The sequence below is a fragment of the Corvus kubaryi genome, unplaced genomic scaffold (genome assembly GCF_017639235.1).
Source record: "Corvus kubaryi isolate FWS band 111438036 unplaced genomic scaffold, C.kubaryi_AGA036_p1.0 split3-73, whole genome shotgun sequence".
Classification (NCBI taxonomy): Eukaryota; Metazoa; Chordata; class Aves; order Passeriformes; family Corvidae; genus Corvus; species Corvus kubaryi.
The window spans coordinates 34,289,049-34,308,334 of record NW_024582091.1 but is presented as its reverse complement, the minus strand read 5'-3'; the positions used below and the strand labels follow the sequence as shown (position 1 = coordinate 34,308,334).

Here is a 19,286-nt window from a genome sequence, read left to right as displayed (position 1 = left end):
AAGTACGCTAAAAACATGGGAAGCAGAACATCTTGGAAGCAAGGATTGCATCTGGTAAGATCTCTACTTGCTGAAGTTTTCTTTGCATCCTAGGCAAAAGACTGTCACGTCCTCCATTCACAGTTTTGTGACATTTGTTTTCATTGTCTTTGCATTGAAAAAAAAAGTCAAATGACCAAAGAAAATGTTTTCATTTTGCATCACATGGAACAATTCATGTCAATCAAAATAAAAATTTTCGTTTCACTGTTTGGAAAAAAAATCTGAGTTACTTAAAATTATTGTTATTCTCCCTCTTCAGACGTCAAGCTGAAAAAAGCTCTTCACACACCCCTATTTTGTAACTTCTGAGTCAGACTGCATTCATTAGTCTCCGCCTAATGTGTCTTTGTCTAAACTGTGAGGTTGGAAGTAGAATCCACTTAAATTTCCGAACTGTTTCATCCATTAATAATAGATTGTTACCTATTTTTTTTGTATTGTGCATTTTTTTTTGGCAATGAAAATATAGCAACAAAATACTGATACAAGACAACATATGCCATAATCACAAACACTCTACTACAGTATACAGGAATGCAAGTCAAATATATGAAAATTTAGCATACTCATGAGAAATGCCTAGGGTGATTGCAGCTGAGGCCATGGACAAAAGTATTACTGGCATTACTTTTTACTGTTGATACCTTTTTTATGTCTTATGCATTTGGAAAGAAACTTACCACTGTTACTAAAGGGGAAATAAGAGTTCAGACTTCAGAAAATTATTTTGCAATAAAGACAAGATACTGAATACATGTTAGGAGCTGAGAGGATCACTCTAAAAATAGAAATCATAAAGGCAGCATCAATACTGTAATCCACAAACTCTCACACAATTTTTTTTTAGAAAATGTGAAGCATCTCCACCATTAATAAATAAGAAAAAAAAGTCAACATAAAATTTTCAGTCTGCAACTTAATACATTTCAATTTTGAATACTTACAAAATTCAAACTCTCTGTCCTCTTAGCACTGCAATTCTCAAGGTCTAAATCTAGCTATGAGAAGAATAGACTTCAGAGTCCATTTCTAAGTCTCTTTTTTTTCCCCTCCTTCTCCGTAAACCACCGAGACTGCACCAAACAGGACAAGCACTATGGTATGAAGAGGAGAAAACTAGCATGCAAACACTGGGAAATAATACAGTTCAGTGTTCATGGCATCACTGGTCTGAGGAAAGCTCAGCAAAGTTCTGGGACACTGGAGGATGTTCCAAGAGACCTGAGGCATGCATTTTAAAAGGGGCATAATACAAGCATTCAAGTGCTATGGCAACAAGTGAACAAAATAAAAAAACATTACTGTCAAGGCACTTGTTTCTGTTTATTTTTCTTCTTTACATGGTTAGTACACACTTTGAACTTCCACTTGACTGAAGAAAACAAAGACTAATGAACATGATCATACAAGGCTAGTCTTTACTACCACAGAAAGAGTGTTTTATTTTATTTTGACCTCACACTTACATTGCTACCATAACAAGAAAGGAACAAGATTAAGCATTTAGCGGAGCAGAACTGAAGCATCACCTTCATTGCAATATAATTCTCACCACTATAATAGCAGTGATAGAAAGACTCACTGTGGAATAGGATGGAGACAGGTTACTTAATTCCACCATAACTCCCCTCCCTGTAAGTCCTCTGCTTCAGCCTTAGTCACAGAGAAGGCAGGAAGAATTTTCTTTTTAAACAACAGCAGGACTGAGAGAACCTCAACTCCATTGTTCGCACAGACAGCTCTTGCCATAGTCTTTCAGTCTCCAATTTTCACTTTTGAACATGGAAATACCATGCAGTTTGCAATGGAACATAGCAGATATGCAACTATATTACCTCCTTAATAATAAACCAATAGTCATTACCAATATCGTTATAGCAACCATCTGGTCACACCGATTGCTTCACAAATGCTCCTTGCTGAAAAGAATCAAGCAACACCAAGGACTGAGTTTGATATGAGGCATCTAGATAAACATTTTGGAAATTTGGTCTGCTTGGTATCCTGCAATTAGGTGTCATTCTCATTTCTACGATCAGATAACTTTCCTTCAAATATAGGGCTACCCTTCAATTTTTTTATATTTAAATGTCAAGGTAGAGCATTCTCAGCAACTGAAAATAATGTATGAAAGGCATCTCACACAGATTGATCAGAGATTATTTCTCTTAATCAGTACAAGGAAATATTAGGAATACAAGGAATCCTGACATTTCACCTTTTCACTGTCACTGTATAAACCAAACTCTAACCAGCTGCAGAAATATCCTTTGAGACAGCATCTTCTGACAACAGATTCTGCCCACAGAGAAGGATTTCTTTTTCTTGAAAGTTTACATACCTTCCACATCACTAGCAATAACTATTTTTTACTACTTTTTTTAAACCAACTTTGACAGAACACCTCTATATGATGAAAGACCAGGGAGTCAACTGGGTATTCCAAGTAAGCTTTTAAAAGGTGGGAATTAAATTCACCACCTTCCTTCCCATTTTTAAACTTTCAGAAAGCCTCATTTTAGAGAAACTCAATGTTTCCCAGAATATCGGGGGGAGGTTCTTTTTGCCTTCTTAGTAAAAGGAAGTGCTTTCGTATCAGATTAATTAAGCTTTTCTTCCACTGTCTTCATTGCATGTGACTTTCAACATCTGCTTGCACAAAGAATTACTTGATACTGAAGAAAAAACAAAACAATTTCTTTTTAACCTAAATATTTATTTTCTCCTAGCCTATACAAAACACTCTAAATCCACGAATGTTTGAAGAAAGCTTTTTCCAAATGTAACCTCCAATTTTACTTCCTACAAAACTATGTGTCCCTTTTCTATGAAAAGATACACATTTTCTTAACGTTATAGAGATCATCTGTTGCACCTGAAGTTTTCAGACGGTCCAGCTTTGAAACAACTGCAAGCAAGAGGAAAAATTCCCATGTATCAAAATACAAATACTGCATGTGCTAATTCAAACAAGCATTTGCTAAGAAAAATCTTTCAGCATCTCACAGAAGATAAAATTACAACATTGAAAGCTAATGTTCAGAGCCTTACATTCACCTAGTCATCAAGGTAAAGAGGCTGTGAAACAAATTGCAGTCTAGCAGAAGAAGAAATATTTCAATAAAGAAGGTACAAACTGGATGTAAACATTAGAGGCTCAGGGAAGTGAAGCAAAAATCACTATGGTAACCCCCTAACTTTTAGTTCTCAAACTAATGATCATCTGAGGAAACAAAGAAACAAAGAAATGCCATTCGTATACAGTGTTTAAGTAAAGAAGAAAATGAAATTAGCTTTCTTACTCACCTGAAAATACCAGACTCATCCCACCACCTATTAATCCTTACATAAACAGGTCTTATCAGTGTAAAAAAAAATCTAACATTACTATTAAAGCAAGAAACATCAGTTCAGTAAAAGGTAATGAGTAACTCATTAAGTGAACTAATCTCTTTCCCTTATTTTTCTGGCATGGGGATACTGAGATGGAGGAACATTCGTTTTTGTTTTGAAATAATGTTTTGGGAAGCTTTAGCATTTATATTTGGGGATGGAAGCATTTCTCTTATAAGGATAGGCTGAAGGAGCTGGGCCTATTCAGCCTCAAGAAGAACTGACTGAGAGGGGTCCTCATTGATGTATGTAAGTATCTGAAGGGGAGGTGCCAAGAGGATGAAGCAGGCTCTTCTCAGAGACAACAGGCAGAAACTGATGCACAGGAGGCTCTACCTAAACATGAGGAAGAATTTCTTTACTGTGCAGTGACTGTGCACTGGAACAAATTGCCCGGAGAGGTTGCGGAGTCTCCCCCACTGGACATATTCAAAACCTCTCTGGTCACAATCCTGTGCCATGCGCTCTGGGATGACCCTGCTTAAGCAAGGAGTTTGGACCAGATGATCCACTGTGGTCCCTTCCATTCTCACCCATTCCATGATTCTGTGAAACAGCTATGCTAGAAGTCTTCCTTAGCCAGTATGATATTGAGACACACTGTTTTTCTAGCTATCACTGATCTTAGTATGGAAACCAGAATGCTAGGAATCTTTCTGCATTCAAGTCTTCACTTTTAGAGAAACTTCGTTGAGAGTTTCTCACTTTTGTTCATTCAGAAGATGTCATTATGCAATTTTCCTTTAATTCATGATGATACTCAATAAAATTACGTTTTGCAAATAATTCCTGGTCTACAGATTACTTGCTCCCATTTGACTGCACAAACTAAAACTTTTGCTACTTACACAGATCTGAAGATAAATTGCAAGGGGAGAGTTGTTTATTTGTTGTTGGTTTTGTTGTTCTAGCTGTTGTTGGTTCTACTTCTGTGACTGGCCAAGATAATATTACTGGTGCAAATAGGAATAGTTAAATGACAAAAAATATTTGGCTTAGAATGAGCATTTCTGGAAATATGTCAAGCAAGACATATTTCTGGAATCAAGTCATTGACTAAAATGTTCATTGAAAGTATACATGAAGAGAACATAATCTGTTTTTTCTAAGATGACAGGTTTTAACTTCAGGGAGTACTGTGGATGTACATTTGACATTGGCACTGGCTTGCCAACCATGTTCCTTGTGCACTTCATCAGGTTTTCTGGGTGTACACAGAACGGTGTGCCTAAGCAATTCATCGGGTTTGAAGCAAAGGCATTTTATTTACATTTCATAACTCCTTCAGTCTTACAAGATGGCTGCAATATCTGATTCACAGGGCAAAACTGCTATCGTGGAACAAAGATAAATTATATGCAGATGTAGTTCCACTGGAAGACCAGGAGCCAAATACCACCAGCAACACAACTGCAAGTAAATATGATATTGGTAGAAATATTATTTTTTATGTTACATGTTGGATGAAATATGAAAATGAACTAACCTGGGTTAATTCTCTGTAAATGCTACATATTTCATAATGCAGCCTTTAGCTACTCAGACAGCTGAAACTAGTGGTTTACTTATGAAAAGAGTATTGTTAAAAATGTAAGATAATTAGTTCATGTGGAATGATACCCTTCCAACCACTATAAAAGTTAATCTTTAGGCTTTTAATTTCAAGCTGTTCTCTCTCTATTACAGCCACATCTCAGATTAATAACTACCTGTGGGAGGTAAGATTACCTTATGGTTTATCATGCCTTTCACAGACTATGCCTGTACCTAACAACTCCCCCCCTTTGCCAAGTGGAATGGAACAGATGCATTCCTCCCTTCAAAGTCATCTTTGTGTTCAAAGAAACCACATATCAGTTGCTGGTCATTTATTAGGTTAAGGATAGAGCATCAATGATGGCACATCAGGCCCAGTTAAAAATTATTAATTGCATACTTAAGATCAGAAGTTCCACTCAATTCAGTACGCTTTAAGCCAATGTTTCAGTCATATATAGCATATATAGCAGCATGCAGAACAAATTTCTTTGCTGCTTAACTCAGTCAATAAAGAACATAGAGACTCACTGGTTTAACCAAAAGGACAGCAGACTACTGGAATCAATATCTGTCTGTGAGAGAACTGGATAACCAAATAAATGGAACAATGTAAATTAAATTAATTATTGGAATAATGACTTTTGCATGGTATTTTCAATGCAGATATGTTCTCCCAAAGAAACTGTATAAAATTTCTTTTCAAGAGACAAATTGCTAACTCATGTTCTGTTCACCCCTCAAAAAGCACCCAGTTGAAACCAGTTAAAAATATAGCACATGGATATGCACTGTTTCTTTTAATATCACTTTATCTGCGCCTGCTAGATTTTACAAGAACAAATACCGATGTAAATGATACAAGCACTAATGATACAACTACAAACACAAAATATTTGCAATTATTTTTCCTAGAACTGAAAATTATTTCCCATCTGATAACTCTTGATAATCTGAGACTCTCTTAGATTCAAGCTTATGTCTTTTTGAAGTGTATCAAGAGGATACTTTCACTGGAAGCTGAATTTTTCAATTTTTGCAACTGGCATTGGAAATTTTCTGTGAACATAAACAAACTGTACATATTTATATCCGGGACTCAAAAATAGCTGTATTAACAATTTTGCAGGTGAACATTGCTTCGCATGTAGGGGAACAGAAGAAAGTAATCTTGAACCTCTTTGTATGGAAATAAACCATTAAAAAGCAGAACAGAAAAAAAATAACAGAAGGAAAATATTGAGGCTAAAATTTCATTTGCAGAGCAAGTGTTGGAAAAAATTTGTGGAAAAAAATATGCAGTTGCAATGTGGTACACATAGCTTTCCCTCTCATCATTTTAAGCGACTGAAAATGCTGCATTTTCAGCTACAGGTGTTACATTGACCTTGCTCTTTCAACCACAGATTCTCATTTTCAAGTCCACAACATCTTTTCCACACCCTCAGTTAGAACAAATGACTGACTGGTCCATGACTTATGTGCCTGGACTTGGGCTAAAATAGTAGAGGCCTCTGAAAGAAGAAGGAATAGGCATAAACAGGGGCAGAGAATCAGCTCTTAAGGCAATAAATTAAATTCTGACTAAAGTCATTACTATTTGACATCATGGCTAATATACAGGGACTGAAAATGCATCTAAAAGAAAAGTGTTTTAATGATTTCACTGGGTCCGTGATTTTTCCAAGTGTTCTCACCTTTGTTCACAAGTGACATGGGAACATATTTCAAGCATGTAAAGTTGTCTGAAAGTACTAGAGCCTACCTAATAAACTCTTTTATCTCTTGGTTTACTTGGTAGAATATTCTTAATAGAATGAACCTTGTATGCATTTATACAGGACCATGTAAGATGAGCTTTTAAAATTTGCAAATAAATTCTCTCCCCATTTTTCAATTGTACCAAAACACTGTGTCTACTGAAAGCAGATTTGCCAATTAACCAAAGGGGGTTTTTTCTGCCAGGTTACATATGGAACACCATCTGATCTTACCTCTCCGTTTTCCAGAGGATGGATTTTGGAATAATAAGAAGTGCATATGACTTCATCATCTTTTATGTAGGATGGGGTTCCAGGCCGGGGATGAATGTTGTAGCGTGTCAGGCACTCGCTGTCTGTGATAGCATAGTACTGCCATGGCTGATAGTCCACACCATCCAGAGAACGCTCTAATATCCAGTTCCCAGGACGAGGGGAGTTAGCTGCTTTCACAATAACATATGCAATCTGGAAAATCTGAAAAATAGAAGAATTGTTAAAATACATGTAAATACACAATTACAAATTCATTCCAATTTCTTCATAGCTACCAAAATAAGAACAGTATATATGATAATGCTTGACTGGTTTTTTTCCCCTAGAAATGCAATATGGCCTCGGATTACACTGAAGCTCTAAAACTACAGAAACAAATTCTCCATTAACATTTCTGAAAAAAAAAATTAGTTGCATTAGACCAATAGAGACTTTGAAAATAGAATTACAAAGCACTTGCACATAGCTTAGTAGGTAATTGCTAAGCTGCCATTTCAGCCAAATGTTTGCAAAGTTTGTTTTCAAGTATTTTCAATTTGTAGGAGTGGGATTTTTTCTTTGTGTGTATTTATAGACATACGCTTTCCACAATGTTTAAGACTTGCCAAACTCTTACAGCTCCATCTCTGTTAAAGAAAAACATGGTTTTAAGCTATTGAAAGGTAATCACATCATGCTGAAATCATTCCATAAAACATTCTTGTTTCAATCACACAACTCAGCACTGTGACCATGAATAAGCTTTATAGGACAGAGACACATCAAATATCACTACAAACAGAATGCAAGCATATAATCAATGCTCATTATAGTCCATTTTACCTGCCCATTCAATTGATTTATCAAGGTTTACTTCTGTGTACACACTTGCTGGAATGCAAACCACAAATACATTTGCCATTGCAGAATGACACACATTAGTGATGCAGGGCTGATTTGGTTTGGTTTTTAACCTACCGACAGCTATATGCTACACAGGTAGAACAGAAGCCAAGGAAATCAAAGGAGCTATTTCCATTATAAAAGCAGAACATATATCAAGTTAATATTTTTCAGACGCAGTGCTGTGAGTCTGCACATGAGGATGCCAGAGGATATCATGGCAGTGTTGATTTAATACTTAATGCTTTCTATATGGGATAGTCACTGTAAAGAAGCTGCAAGATTCAGACTTGGTCCACACAAAATTTCTTGTGAATGCTTAGACAATCAGTAAAGCTACTGAAAGAATACTCAAGAGTAAACAATGAAAGAAACAGTGAAAATATTTGGTTTTTATTGCCCACCAGTATCACTGTAAAATAGAAAATGTGTTAAGTGCTGGAGTACTGCAAGTATTCCCAAACACTTGATGATGGAGACAAAGAAAATGTTTATCTCCAATTATCATTCCTGCCTTCTGTGCAGATGCTGAGGATGTGGTAAGATTCACAATTGCTTCAGTCAGGAAAATAAATCACTATCAGCCGAAGTTCTTCAGTGGATTAGGAAGGGGGTGAGGCTGTATTTGTTTCAACCTGAAGAGCATGTCTGTAATTGTACATTCATGCAGGCTTATCTCTGTATTTTTCTTCAATATTATAAAATAAACACTCCAGAGAATGAAAAACCTGTGTTTCATTCCATTGTTTCAACAGGAATCATACAATCATTTGTCCCCTTTCACAAATCCCAGTTCCTCTCTCAAACTCATTTACAGCTATATTCCACCGTGGCCACAAACAATTACAGTTTTAACTATCCTGGATCAGTGTCACATGCCACATTACTAATACTCTTTACAATAAAGAGAGACAAACAAACATTAACAAGCCTCTCCAAACCTTTTCCCCTCCAGTTAAGCTCTTTGAAATGTAAGAAACACAGAAGAGAGATTTCATTCCAGAGTACTTATAAATACTTTTTAAAAAATTTTGCATAAGCAATTTACCTCAAGTTCTCATATTAAGACTGTTCCTTATATGTTGAATGGGTAACAGCTGAGGTTAAACACGTTGCTAGGACTTCTATTGTGGAAGATCTGTGGTTTAGGATACATCTAACAATCAATTCACAATCATAGGTTCCTTTCTGGAAGTCCTACAATTTGAAAAACTTCATGAAAGATTCATTATTAAATACTGCTAAAAAAACATTAACTCTGCAAGCATTTTGGATGCATTGGCTCTGTGGGGCCAAGAGGTGTAATCAACAGGAAGCCTCTTTCTGTTTGCTTACTTTGAAACACTAGGCTGTGTGGGAGAGTGAAACTTTCTACAGTGACTTTTCAAACTGAAACCCTCTTCCAATAACATTTCCTGCACATTTTGCTGAGGATTTGTTTGAAGTCTTGTTTCTTGCCTTCAGACAGTGAACTGCTTGACTGCAATTTATTATATACCTTTGGCTTTCATTATTTTTAGCATGCTCTGTAAATGAAACTGCAACAAAAAAGAAGAAAAAAAAGGCAGTGGAGAGTAAACAGCATATTGCACATCACAGTGGAGTGGATATAATTTCTCTTAATCTAAATCTGACAAGAAAAAAGCTTCTTAATGTAAATAAAAGAATACACATGAAGAGCTGGTTTTAACTACTATTCAGCTACGGTTTCCAACCTGATCCAGACTACTACTGTTCCAGCCTCTGAGAGTTCCTTCTACAACAGCACTGAGCTACCTGAAACCCACTAACAGAATTATTTCCTGGATAGAGAAACAGAGCTGGAACTAAGGACCCGTATTTTTAAATATTGGTAGTTAATGCTAACTGCAGACAAAGGAAGATGCATCAAGAGCATCACACATCAAAAAACATGGCCTGGTTGATATTACTCCTGATCTTTCTAAGGCTAGGCTGAAGACAGTACAGGATGCTAATCTATGCTTCTTAAAAATACCTTTCCTTTGGGAAAAAGTTGGACATGGAGAGCTTTAGCATGAATCGAGAAGACAGTTGCCCCAGCTCAGTCAGCTACACCAGGCACTACCAGCTCACCACAGTTCTACGAGGCAGACAGCAAACATGGAGCATGCCATGTTTTACTGTGCTTTCTCAGCAAGCTGGCAATGACAACAAACAGTCTAAAATTAATGGCAGCTGTATGATTATTCTCAAAACAAATCAATGTAATGGAAGCAACGTTGGCTTTCCAGTCAGCTGGAAAACTATCCTTCTCCAGATAAAAGAGAAACTCTTCTTTTATTGTGGAGCTGATTAGCAAATACAAAACCAGCAAGCACTTAGTGGCATGAGAAAACTAATAAAGTCTGATATACCACTGAGTTTTGCTGCATTTGTTTCCACAATCAAAAAAAGTTACATGGTTCAGTATTCTGAAGCCAACCTTCCCAGTACATTGTAACACTGAGCTTCTACTCCCACAGGGATGGAGCATGCCTGGTTCACATTTCAGATAGCATCAATAAACCAACACATGTCAATTGATAGAGTAACTGCACGATCTTAGAGCACATCTGGATTTGTACAAGTTCAACAGAATGTAACCTAGAGACACAAGTTTGCTCATACAAATGTGAAAATGGAGCAATACCAAGCTGCCTGGTAACATGCAAAAGACCATGAAAACAGCTGCCAAAGCACAGTTGGTGCTTTTTTCTAGTTGTTCTGCTCATGTGACCATAGCAGTATAATTATGGGAGTGGGAGGGAAACAATCTAAATAGTCCTTTAAACCTTTCCCAAATTATAGGCAACATAATCCTCAAGATGGGAAACAAAATGAGTCTTGGGTCTCATTTTCACTGGTAATTGTCTCAGCAGAGAGAACTATGAAGCACATATGGTAGGAACACTTCCGTAAATTACAGCACTCTACCTTCTTGTGAATGCCTCATAAGACAAAGAAAAGTGCATCCTACTATACAGGATAATTTGCCACACTAATATTATTCAGATGGAGCAGAAGTGAATCATTAATCTACATAGGGTTAGCTACTTAAGCAGGAAATCTCATTGTGTCCAACTCCCACTTGTGCTTCTATTTAAAAAATAAATCCTTCGTTCAGAAAGCGCTCATGTAAATCAGAATATCAGCAGAGAAAAAAAATGGTACTACACAATTCTACAGAAGTATTTTAATTTCATTTTCTCAACAGAAAAATTTATTAGCTCTAATGGAGGCTTCCATCAACGATCTGGTGTAAGCTCTGTATCTACGTATTTACTGTATTTATATTACATTGCTGATTATTACTGCAGTTCAGTGGCTAAGTAAACATGGTATTCTTTCATCAAGAAGAGCGCAGAACTTAGTCAAGGACTTGTTTCCTTACAGGCTGGCATAAATTCTGTCACACCATATGACTTTTACCATGACACAGATTTATCTAAGCAGTTATTTAAAAGTGCTGTTAGGAGTAGAAAAAGCACTGCAGACAACCCTTGTGCCGGTGTGACACAGATGAGTCAAGGCTATCTCAGAACACCCTGAGGCTAAAGGGGGTTATTGGTTACAGGGGGGTCCTCCCTCATTAAGAGAAGCAGGGGAAAGTCTATGCAGAATTCATTATAGGATGTGTTAAGGGGATTGTATAAATGGATGAGACTTATAATGAAACATTTAGGGGAAGGAATATAGGTAGAGAAAAGGAGGGATCAAGGTGGATCAGGAAGGAACAAGTAAGATAGAGGGAAAAGGAGATGAAAGGAACCAGTTGACTACAACTAGCTGGCTGATCAGCATGTTAGTCCTGACCTCAGTCGCTGAAGTCTATCCTATTTTCTCACTAAATCCTGTTTCTAAATATCTTCTTTAGGTGTGCTCTCTCTTTTTAGTGGTTATGTGTGAATAAGGGTTAACTTCACACTCAGTAAGGAGAAGAGATCTAAATACCAGTCCAAATGTGAAGTTCAGACATAGGAGCCTGAACTTCTAATACCACAGGTGACCAAGAATCAGAAATCACAGATATAAACAGATTCTCAATGCAAATGTGTTCCTCAATCATTAAATTCTATCTTGATACTCACATATGAAAACAACTGTTATATATGCAGGACATCATGCACCTTGAATACATTTGCACTGTTTTTCATTTTGGATTAGCCTCTCCTAAAGGTTTAAGACATGAAACAGACCAAATCCAACTACTCATGAATTGAAGCAGAGATTGTATGAGTTTTGAGAAACAGCTCCTTGTGTTCTCAGAGGCCAATTTATGAGGTCAGTAATATTTCAATTCACAGATACTGTTATGGATTAGTGTTTGTGCCTATTATGTATGAAAGAGTAGACAGTTTTGATGCAAGAATTTTTATACAATTGGCTATTTAAGAACAACTAATATTCTCATTTTAGTCTCACATCCAACTCAGACAGAGAGAAAGTCTTATTTAGAAATGGCATGGCTTTCCAGATTCCTCAATGGTCATCTAGCATGTATTTTTTCTATCACTGTCCTGAGAGACGGTGGCCATGGTTTCAAATATTCTGCTCACAGTTAGAAATTCTGTAATTGAAAATGTTGGCATGGGTGGAAAAAAAAATGTGCTTAGCAGGATTCCACTAATATCAGCTTAGAAATCTGAACACCTCCCCACCATGCTGCAGTTTTAATGACAATGTTGCTCCTGTTCATCTGAGCTACTTCCAACTGAAATGCTGCTACCAGATGGGGAATTTGGGCTGAAAGAAACACACACTTGATTCCAACATAGATTTTTTTTTTCCTATTGTTGCAAGCAATTCTAGCAGGGCATCATCTGTCCAGAAAAATTGCAACTACAAAAAGTTGCAGCTAGAAATGTCATGTAAATTAAGATGTCCACAGCACTTCATGGGAAAAACTGAGAAAGATTTTATCATAGCAAACCTTGAAAAGCTCTAAGGTGGATGTCTCCAAACCAAACCATTTCAGTTAGAAATTCATCTTTTCTAATTAGGCAAAACTTCGCTTTTGTTCAATGCTCAGTCCCATTCAGTTAATGCAGAACATGCGTTTTAAAAAAACTATAAAAATATCTGAACTTAGAATAAGCTCAGCTTTCTCCCTTCCCTGTCTGTAACTGCTGGAGAGGTGCGTGTTCTTCTAAGAACACTTTCTTCTCCATGACAAAAAATACATTATACTAATACTTCTCAATTTTTGCTCATGTTATAAGTAAAGATGTCATTAAAAAAAAAAAAAAAAGTCTACTAAAAGAGTGCACTTTATACAATGTCAAACTGTAAAGTACTCAAGTTGTCCAGCTGTTGAATATCTGAGACACATTAAGCCAAATGGAAGGAGTCAGAACCTGTAAAGTTTCTGTCAATGTCAACTTTTTTCTTCGTAATTTTCTCTGTTGGTTTTCTCCATTATTAACTGTTCAGCTGTTTGTGAAGGCCTCAAAAAGAATAGCTGCTTTCTATTGACTATTTTTGCTGCTCATCATTAGCCTGGTCTATACCAGAACTGAAGACTGAAGTTAATGTCTTTGCACAGTACTTTCAAATAATAGCAAAAGGCAATTTATTTCCTAAAGCTAATCACTTCTTTCAATGAATAAAGACTATTTTGAGAAAAGGGAAATTGATGAAAATGCCAATATTCAAACCCTTCTTCTTAAAACCTAGACAAGAGGGGAGGACAGAAATGGTTGTTCCTCTGTTTTGGTGCTTAAAACATAAAACAAAAAATTCCTTTTTTTCTTTTTTTTTTCTAGATCCAAGAACTGATGCTCAGCCTGGGTCCAGTAGCATTGAGAGTACTCAGACTGAAGCTGTTTCCATGCAGTGTCCTCTCACCAGCTCTCACATACTCATACCAAGTCCATACATTTTAATGTGCCTATCACAACAGAAGCACTATTTCACAACCATCATCAGCTGCAAAACTCATTTTTTCAAGTAAGCTTCTTATTAATCATAAACTATTTAAAGACAACATATTTCTTCAATATCAATAACAAAATCTGCTCAAGACTGAGAATCCTATGAAACCCTTTCTTGTCACAACACAGTTCTCCCAGCCTCCGCAATTTTCTTTAGAACCAAAACTTCTAACAGTACAAAATCAGAAGACAACCTCATATTCATGTCAGAATGTATGTGTCACTGGACTCAAAGGTGAATAGCTCTCTTGCTTAAAGTCAAAACTAGAAAAGTGGTATGTATATGTATTACAGTCATCCACAGAAAATATAAGGCAACTAACCACAGAAAGAAAACGATAAATTCTCAACACTGTGCAAAATCATTGTTAGCGTGTATTATGAACTGAAGCTGACAGGATTTGCTTACTTAGAAGTCTTTCTGACTAACCACAAAGCAGTAAATTTATGGTCTGATTTAGTGGGGAGCATAAAAAATTTGGGCAAAAATAATCCTGTGGATATTTATTTTTAATACAACCCTCGACCTAGCTTACAGCACTTCGTATGGTGGGTATTACAACTCATCTTTCAGTACAATAATGGCTTCTCTGCATTTCAGAATGCATTGGAGACTACTCCCTTCACGTACTATTTAACCACTCATGAAAAACTTTCTTGTTTTTTAATGCTGTGGGAAAGTCAGCTTGAGCATCTTCACTAACATTGGTTTGTTAGAACACTTAGAAGCTTACTGCAGTAGCCTCTTCTGGAATTATGGCTGGCATAGACATGCACTCTTGACCCTTAACTGAGGAAAAATATCATTTGATTTTCCTTAGGCTTTTGTCTGAGTGATATCAATGGGGAAAACTTTATTCTGAGACAAGAAGGGAACCCTGGGTAACATCTGTTACTTACTAGTGGGCACATATTCTCTCTTTCCCACAAACGGAAATCCAGGTGGAAAGCTACATAATCTAAAGTAAATTTGCTAATAGTATGTAAAACAAGTAGTTCTTAAAAATGTTTACTGTAATGTCAAAATATTTACTAACATTCTGTTTTTTTCATGATAACAAATAATTGTTTTCTAGGTATGTTTGCTATAAATCCTTACTGATATATTTATATGCAATTTCTTTCTTGTTTTTCTGAGTTTTTCAAATGCTTTCATTATAAGTTAACTTCAAGTCCAATAGTTTTGCTTTAAAAAGATTTAAAAATGAAATACTAATTAATCATGTAAAATAATTAAAAAGTAAATAATAATCATTTAAAAGAATATCAGAAAGATAAATTACACTTTTTTTCATCCTATACATATCTAGTTAGTTAGTTCATTACCAGCAAATTGTAAAACTAAAGAACTTAAGAGAATCACTGAAATGCTAAGATTCAAGCCTATGAAGGTAATGAAAAAAAGAAATAAAAAAATACTGAGTATTACAACTAACATACTTGTCTAAAAGCTGGCTGTGGACTTTATTAAAACAGAACATCTCATTTCTTTTTCTTTTTTTAATTGATTCAACAGTCATGTTCATGTTTTAGTTGCATCTCTTTTGGGCTGTCACTTCAACAGTTCCTCACCACTTAGGTGTAGCTGAGCCAGAAAACTGGACTTAATGACTTTTTTTTTTTTTGAGATAATTTGTTTTTTAAATTCTCAAATGTTTACATAACTTCAAAACCAAATGATTCTTGTGCAAGAAATAGTAAAAACAAATATTGATGATGACAGCGCTATGTTGCAGGGTTGGACTGTAGCTCACTTTGAGGTTTTAAAATGTTGAAATGAACACAGAGTGCCAGCTATTCCGGAGAGAGGTGGAACTATTTCCCCACTGCCTCCAGAAGTACATTCCTGCCCCCTCTCCCAGACCTCACACAGGCAAGCCAAATCAGAAAATTGATCTGGCAGAAACAGAACCCCAAAAAACAAGGCAAGATATAGTTTTCAGTATCAAGGTACACCTGGTTTCCTGCCTGGCAACACAAGTGCCAGTGCCAGAACAAGAAGTACAGAAACATCTCCCTTTCACCAGTGCAGGGAGGAGCGGCAATCAGCGAATTGCAGTGTGATAGTCTCAACAGACTTTGGGTTTGTTCACTCTTTTCTCTGTAGACAAACATTTTTGAAGATGGACAAAACTGACTGTCATCTGTTGGAGAATAGTCCAAGTGTGGACTAAATTTCTGCTAAACTACTTTCTGGTTTGGGGATGAAGAGAAGCTTTAAGCCTTACCTTTATAAAAGCAGTTTAGAAAATATTTTAAGCCCATAATTATTGGTAAAAGAGAGAAGGAAAATATTAATTGAACACCTAAACAAAATATTTACACATATATACAAATTTGAAACATGAAGACCAAGTGGCATTTCATTTTACTAAACTGGTTCTTACATCCCAAGACTAAACAATATCGTTAACTTCCTCCTCATTCCTTTAGCTCTTCTGATATTTGATATCAGAACTTATTCAACAGAAATCTAGCGTATTTTTTTTTTCCCTGATGGAAAATGTATTTGGTATTCCAGAGAAGAGAAAATACAACATTAAAACCAAGTATCTCCTAGTGATATGCATATCCCTGTATGACTATGCAGCTAATGTGTAAAGGCTATTTAAAATGGCTTTGTTGCTCAACATATTCTGATTCCTTAACCACTGTCTGGTCAACCGTCATAAATTAAAATAAAAAAATACAATTATGTATTAAAAGAAGCAATGTTGTGCAATAGCTTATCATCCAATTTACCTCCTGTTTCATTATGGCTGTAAGATTACCTTCAGTCAATCCTTAAAGGATTAGTTGAACTAGACCTAATTGTGGGATTCAACTGTATAGACAAACATCCAAACAATGGGTTCCACCAGTTATTTGAAACCAGACAACAGGGAGATTGTTCCAGAATCCAAAAATCATGCAACAACTTTGAAATGGTCAAGACTCAAAAGCCTGGTTACTTCGTCTTTAAGAAAAAAAATTAATTAGACAGGGATGCAGACTTAGTTAATTCATGGGTCTCTGCCACCAGTTTGCTGTATGACATCATTCCTGTAGCAGGTGTTTTTAGACTGCCTTTGGAAGGGATGGTGACTGCAGTGATTTCTACAAAGAGTCAGAACACAATCTTTTAAACTCCTTCCTCCCTTCCTACAGGAGAAGGGTAGGGGACAGAATGAAAAGATAAGGTGGAAGAGCTGGATGCTATCAGAGGTTAGGGAACTTAAAACTGATGAAGTGCAAGTGTTTTAGAGAGAAATAGCTACATAGCCTAATCAGTTATTCTTGCTCTTGCAGCTTACAAGGCTCTGTGGAGTGTCCATTACTTTCTTTTTCTTCAAATATGTACGCCTGGAAGGCATCACCTGGACACTGAACTGATCCTCCACAGTCTCAGGCAATTAAGACATAGTTATTAATTCCAGAAATTTCTGCCAGAACATTAACTCTGGGTCCACCTGAGTTACACACATCTACAGTTCACATAAAATATTCCAGCATCATTTAAAAAATATGAAGTGCATAGCAAAAAAGTCTAAATCCACATAAATATGCTCCTGGCACAAGTATCTGAGCAGTATCAAGGATATGCCAATGTCCTTGCTCCCTAGAGCAGCTGGGAATTTGTTAATAAAAGTGTCCTGATGTGTGCAGAAATCAGAAACAGATGGGCTGACCACTTCACTTCAAACTGCCAACTGGTCTTCCTGTGAATTTGCCATTTTTCTTTAAAGATATTCTACCAATCTTCCACATCACTGTGAAATTAGACCAACTGAGGATTTGGGAATAGCACAAGTACAGGGAATCTGTTCTCCCTGGAAGTCTAAGCACTTCTGTTTTGCCAACTCCGTGCTCTGAAATTCTTGAAGAGAAGGCCTATTTTTAGTCCTGCTAAACGTTGCACTCACTGGACCTGAATTACCTCTGTTGCACTTGAACTGCCCAACACTCTTAAGGCAGAGGAGACAGACCCTCTCTAACCAGCAGGACTAAGAGCTGCAGAACAGCAGACAGCTCTTCTCTTGGTACCTCACACATCTGTGAACCACCCCCCTTCCAAACTCCTACCAAGGCAGCTGAACCTGTCACTCTAAACTCCATTTAAATTTGTGCGAGAAACTCCCAAATAAATCTATATTTTTGACCTCCTATGCACTTTCTGCATGAAAAGCACTGTAAAAAATAATCTCACATTTACAGGTAGGAAAGGAGTTCCATAATTTTTTTGTGATATAGATGAGGATTGTTATAATGGCTAAAAAGTGGGGAAAAGTGAAGGGTTAAGAGGAAATTATCGAAGATGCTCACAACCAAATAGCTCCAGTTTTCAACTCATATTTTATTAATAGATGGGGTACAAATTTCAAGTGTACTTCAGTGAATTAGAAACCTAGCCTCCATGATAGATAAAAGCTCTTTATAAGTATTAAGGCAAACCTCAAGTGTTGAGAGAAAACAAGAAAAAATACTACATTTTTCCCAACAGGACTGATAATATTTTGGTTTGTTCTAACAAACTTAAGTATAAACATAATTACAAATATTAAGTATATTTTCCTTCTTCTAGTTTATTAGCCATTGCTAAATACTATACATCATTTTTATGATGTATGGCAGGCTTCCCTGCACAACAAAGTAAAGAAAAACAGTCTCTGTCCCAAAAGGCCAAGCATTATATAAATGAGTAAATTGTAATCATTTTCCTGATTTTTTCATGAAATTAGGACTGCTAAAAGCATTCCATGTACTATCATAATTACCAGTAATAACATAAAAACTAATGCATTCCTGCAATTTTCAGTCCATTACCTGTGGATTTCCCATTTGTTATTTCTATCTCACAAAAGGAAGTTATGCATTTTGATACTTAAAGCAAGAATTCATCAACACAAACATAGCAATTACTGAATCTCCTAAAATGCAAAGGTAAAGAATGGAATTTCTTTCAAGTGAGGTCGCAGAGATATCTGGTGACCTTCATCATTCATAGTGACTACTACACAAAACAACAGCTGAAAGAGAAATTTCATATTCTGCCGGTTACTTTAATAGTCTATAATGCTCTGACTACAAAATTCCTGGATAAGCAAACAAAAACTCCTAATACTTCTCAAGACCCAAACAACTCTTACTGCTTACTGAGCAGTCTAAAAGCCATGCAAATCGCAGCAGACCTTTTACTACGTTTTGGGGAACAATACTTGTTCTGTTCACGTACGGTGGAGAGTAAAATTGCATGCATTCCTAACTACATGGGTTACTCAGATCATAACGGGTGTGCCAGATAGCATTAGTGACACAGGGTCTTAGCCCACCTCTCTGACATCCACAGAAACCTCAACACTGCTTCTATTCCAGCCAATAAGAAGTGAATGGGCTTAAGAGAATGTTGGGGTTTTAGTTTAGTCTTAGTTTTTTTTCCTGTTAAAGGAATTTTCTCCCATATGCATGTTGCTAGGGGACAAATAGCTGT

General features: G+C 36.4%; 1 protein-coding gene across 3 annotated transcripts in view; it reads right to left on the bottom strand.

The window, feature by feature from the left end:
• The window catches only part of LAMA2 (laminin subunit alpha 2), a 348,381-nt gene that overhangs the window by 240,477 nt on the left and 88,618 nt on the right, over nt 1–19,286 (bottom strand). For all 3 annotated transcript variants that reach the window (XM_042017501.1, XM_042017503.1, XM_042017502.1), the window contains exon 4: nt 6,966–7,208. In XM_042017501.1, coding sequence (XP_041873435.1) covers nt 6,966–7,208 — 243 coding nt within the window. The remainder of the gene's footprint in view (nt 1–6,965; nt 7,209–19,286) is intronic.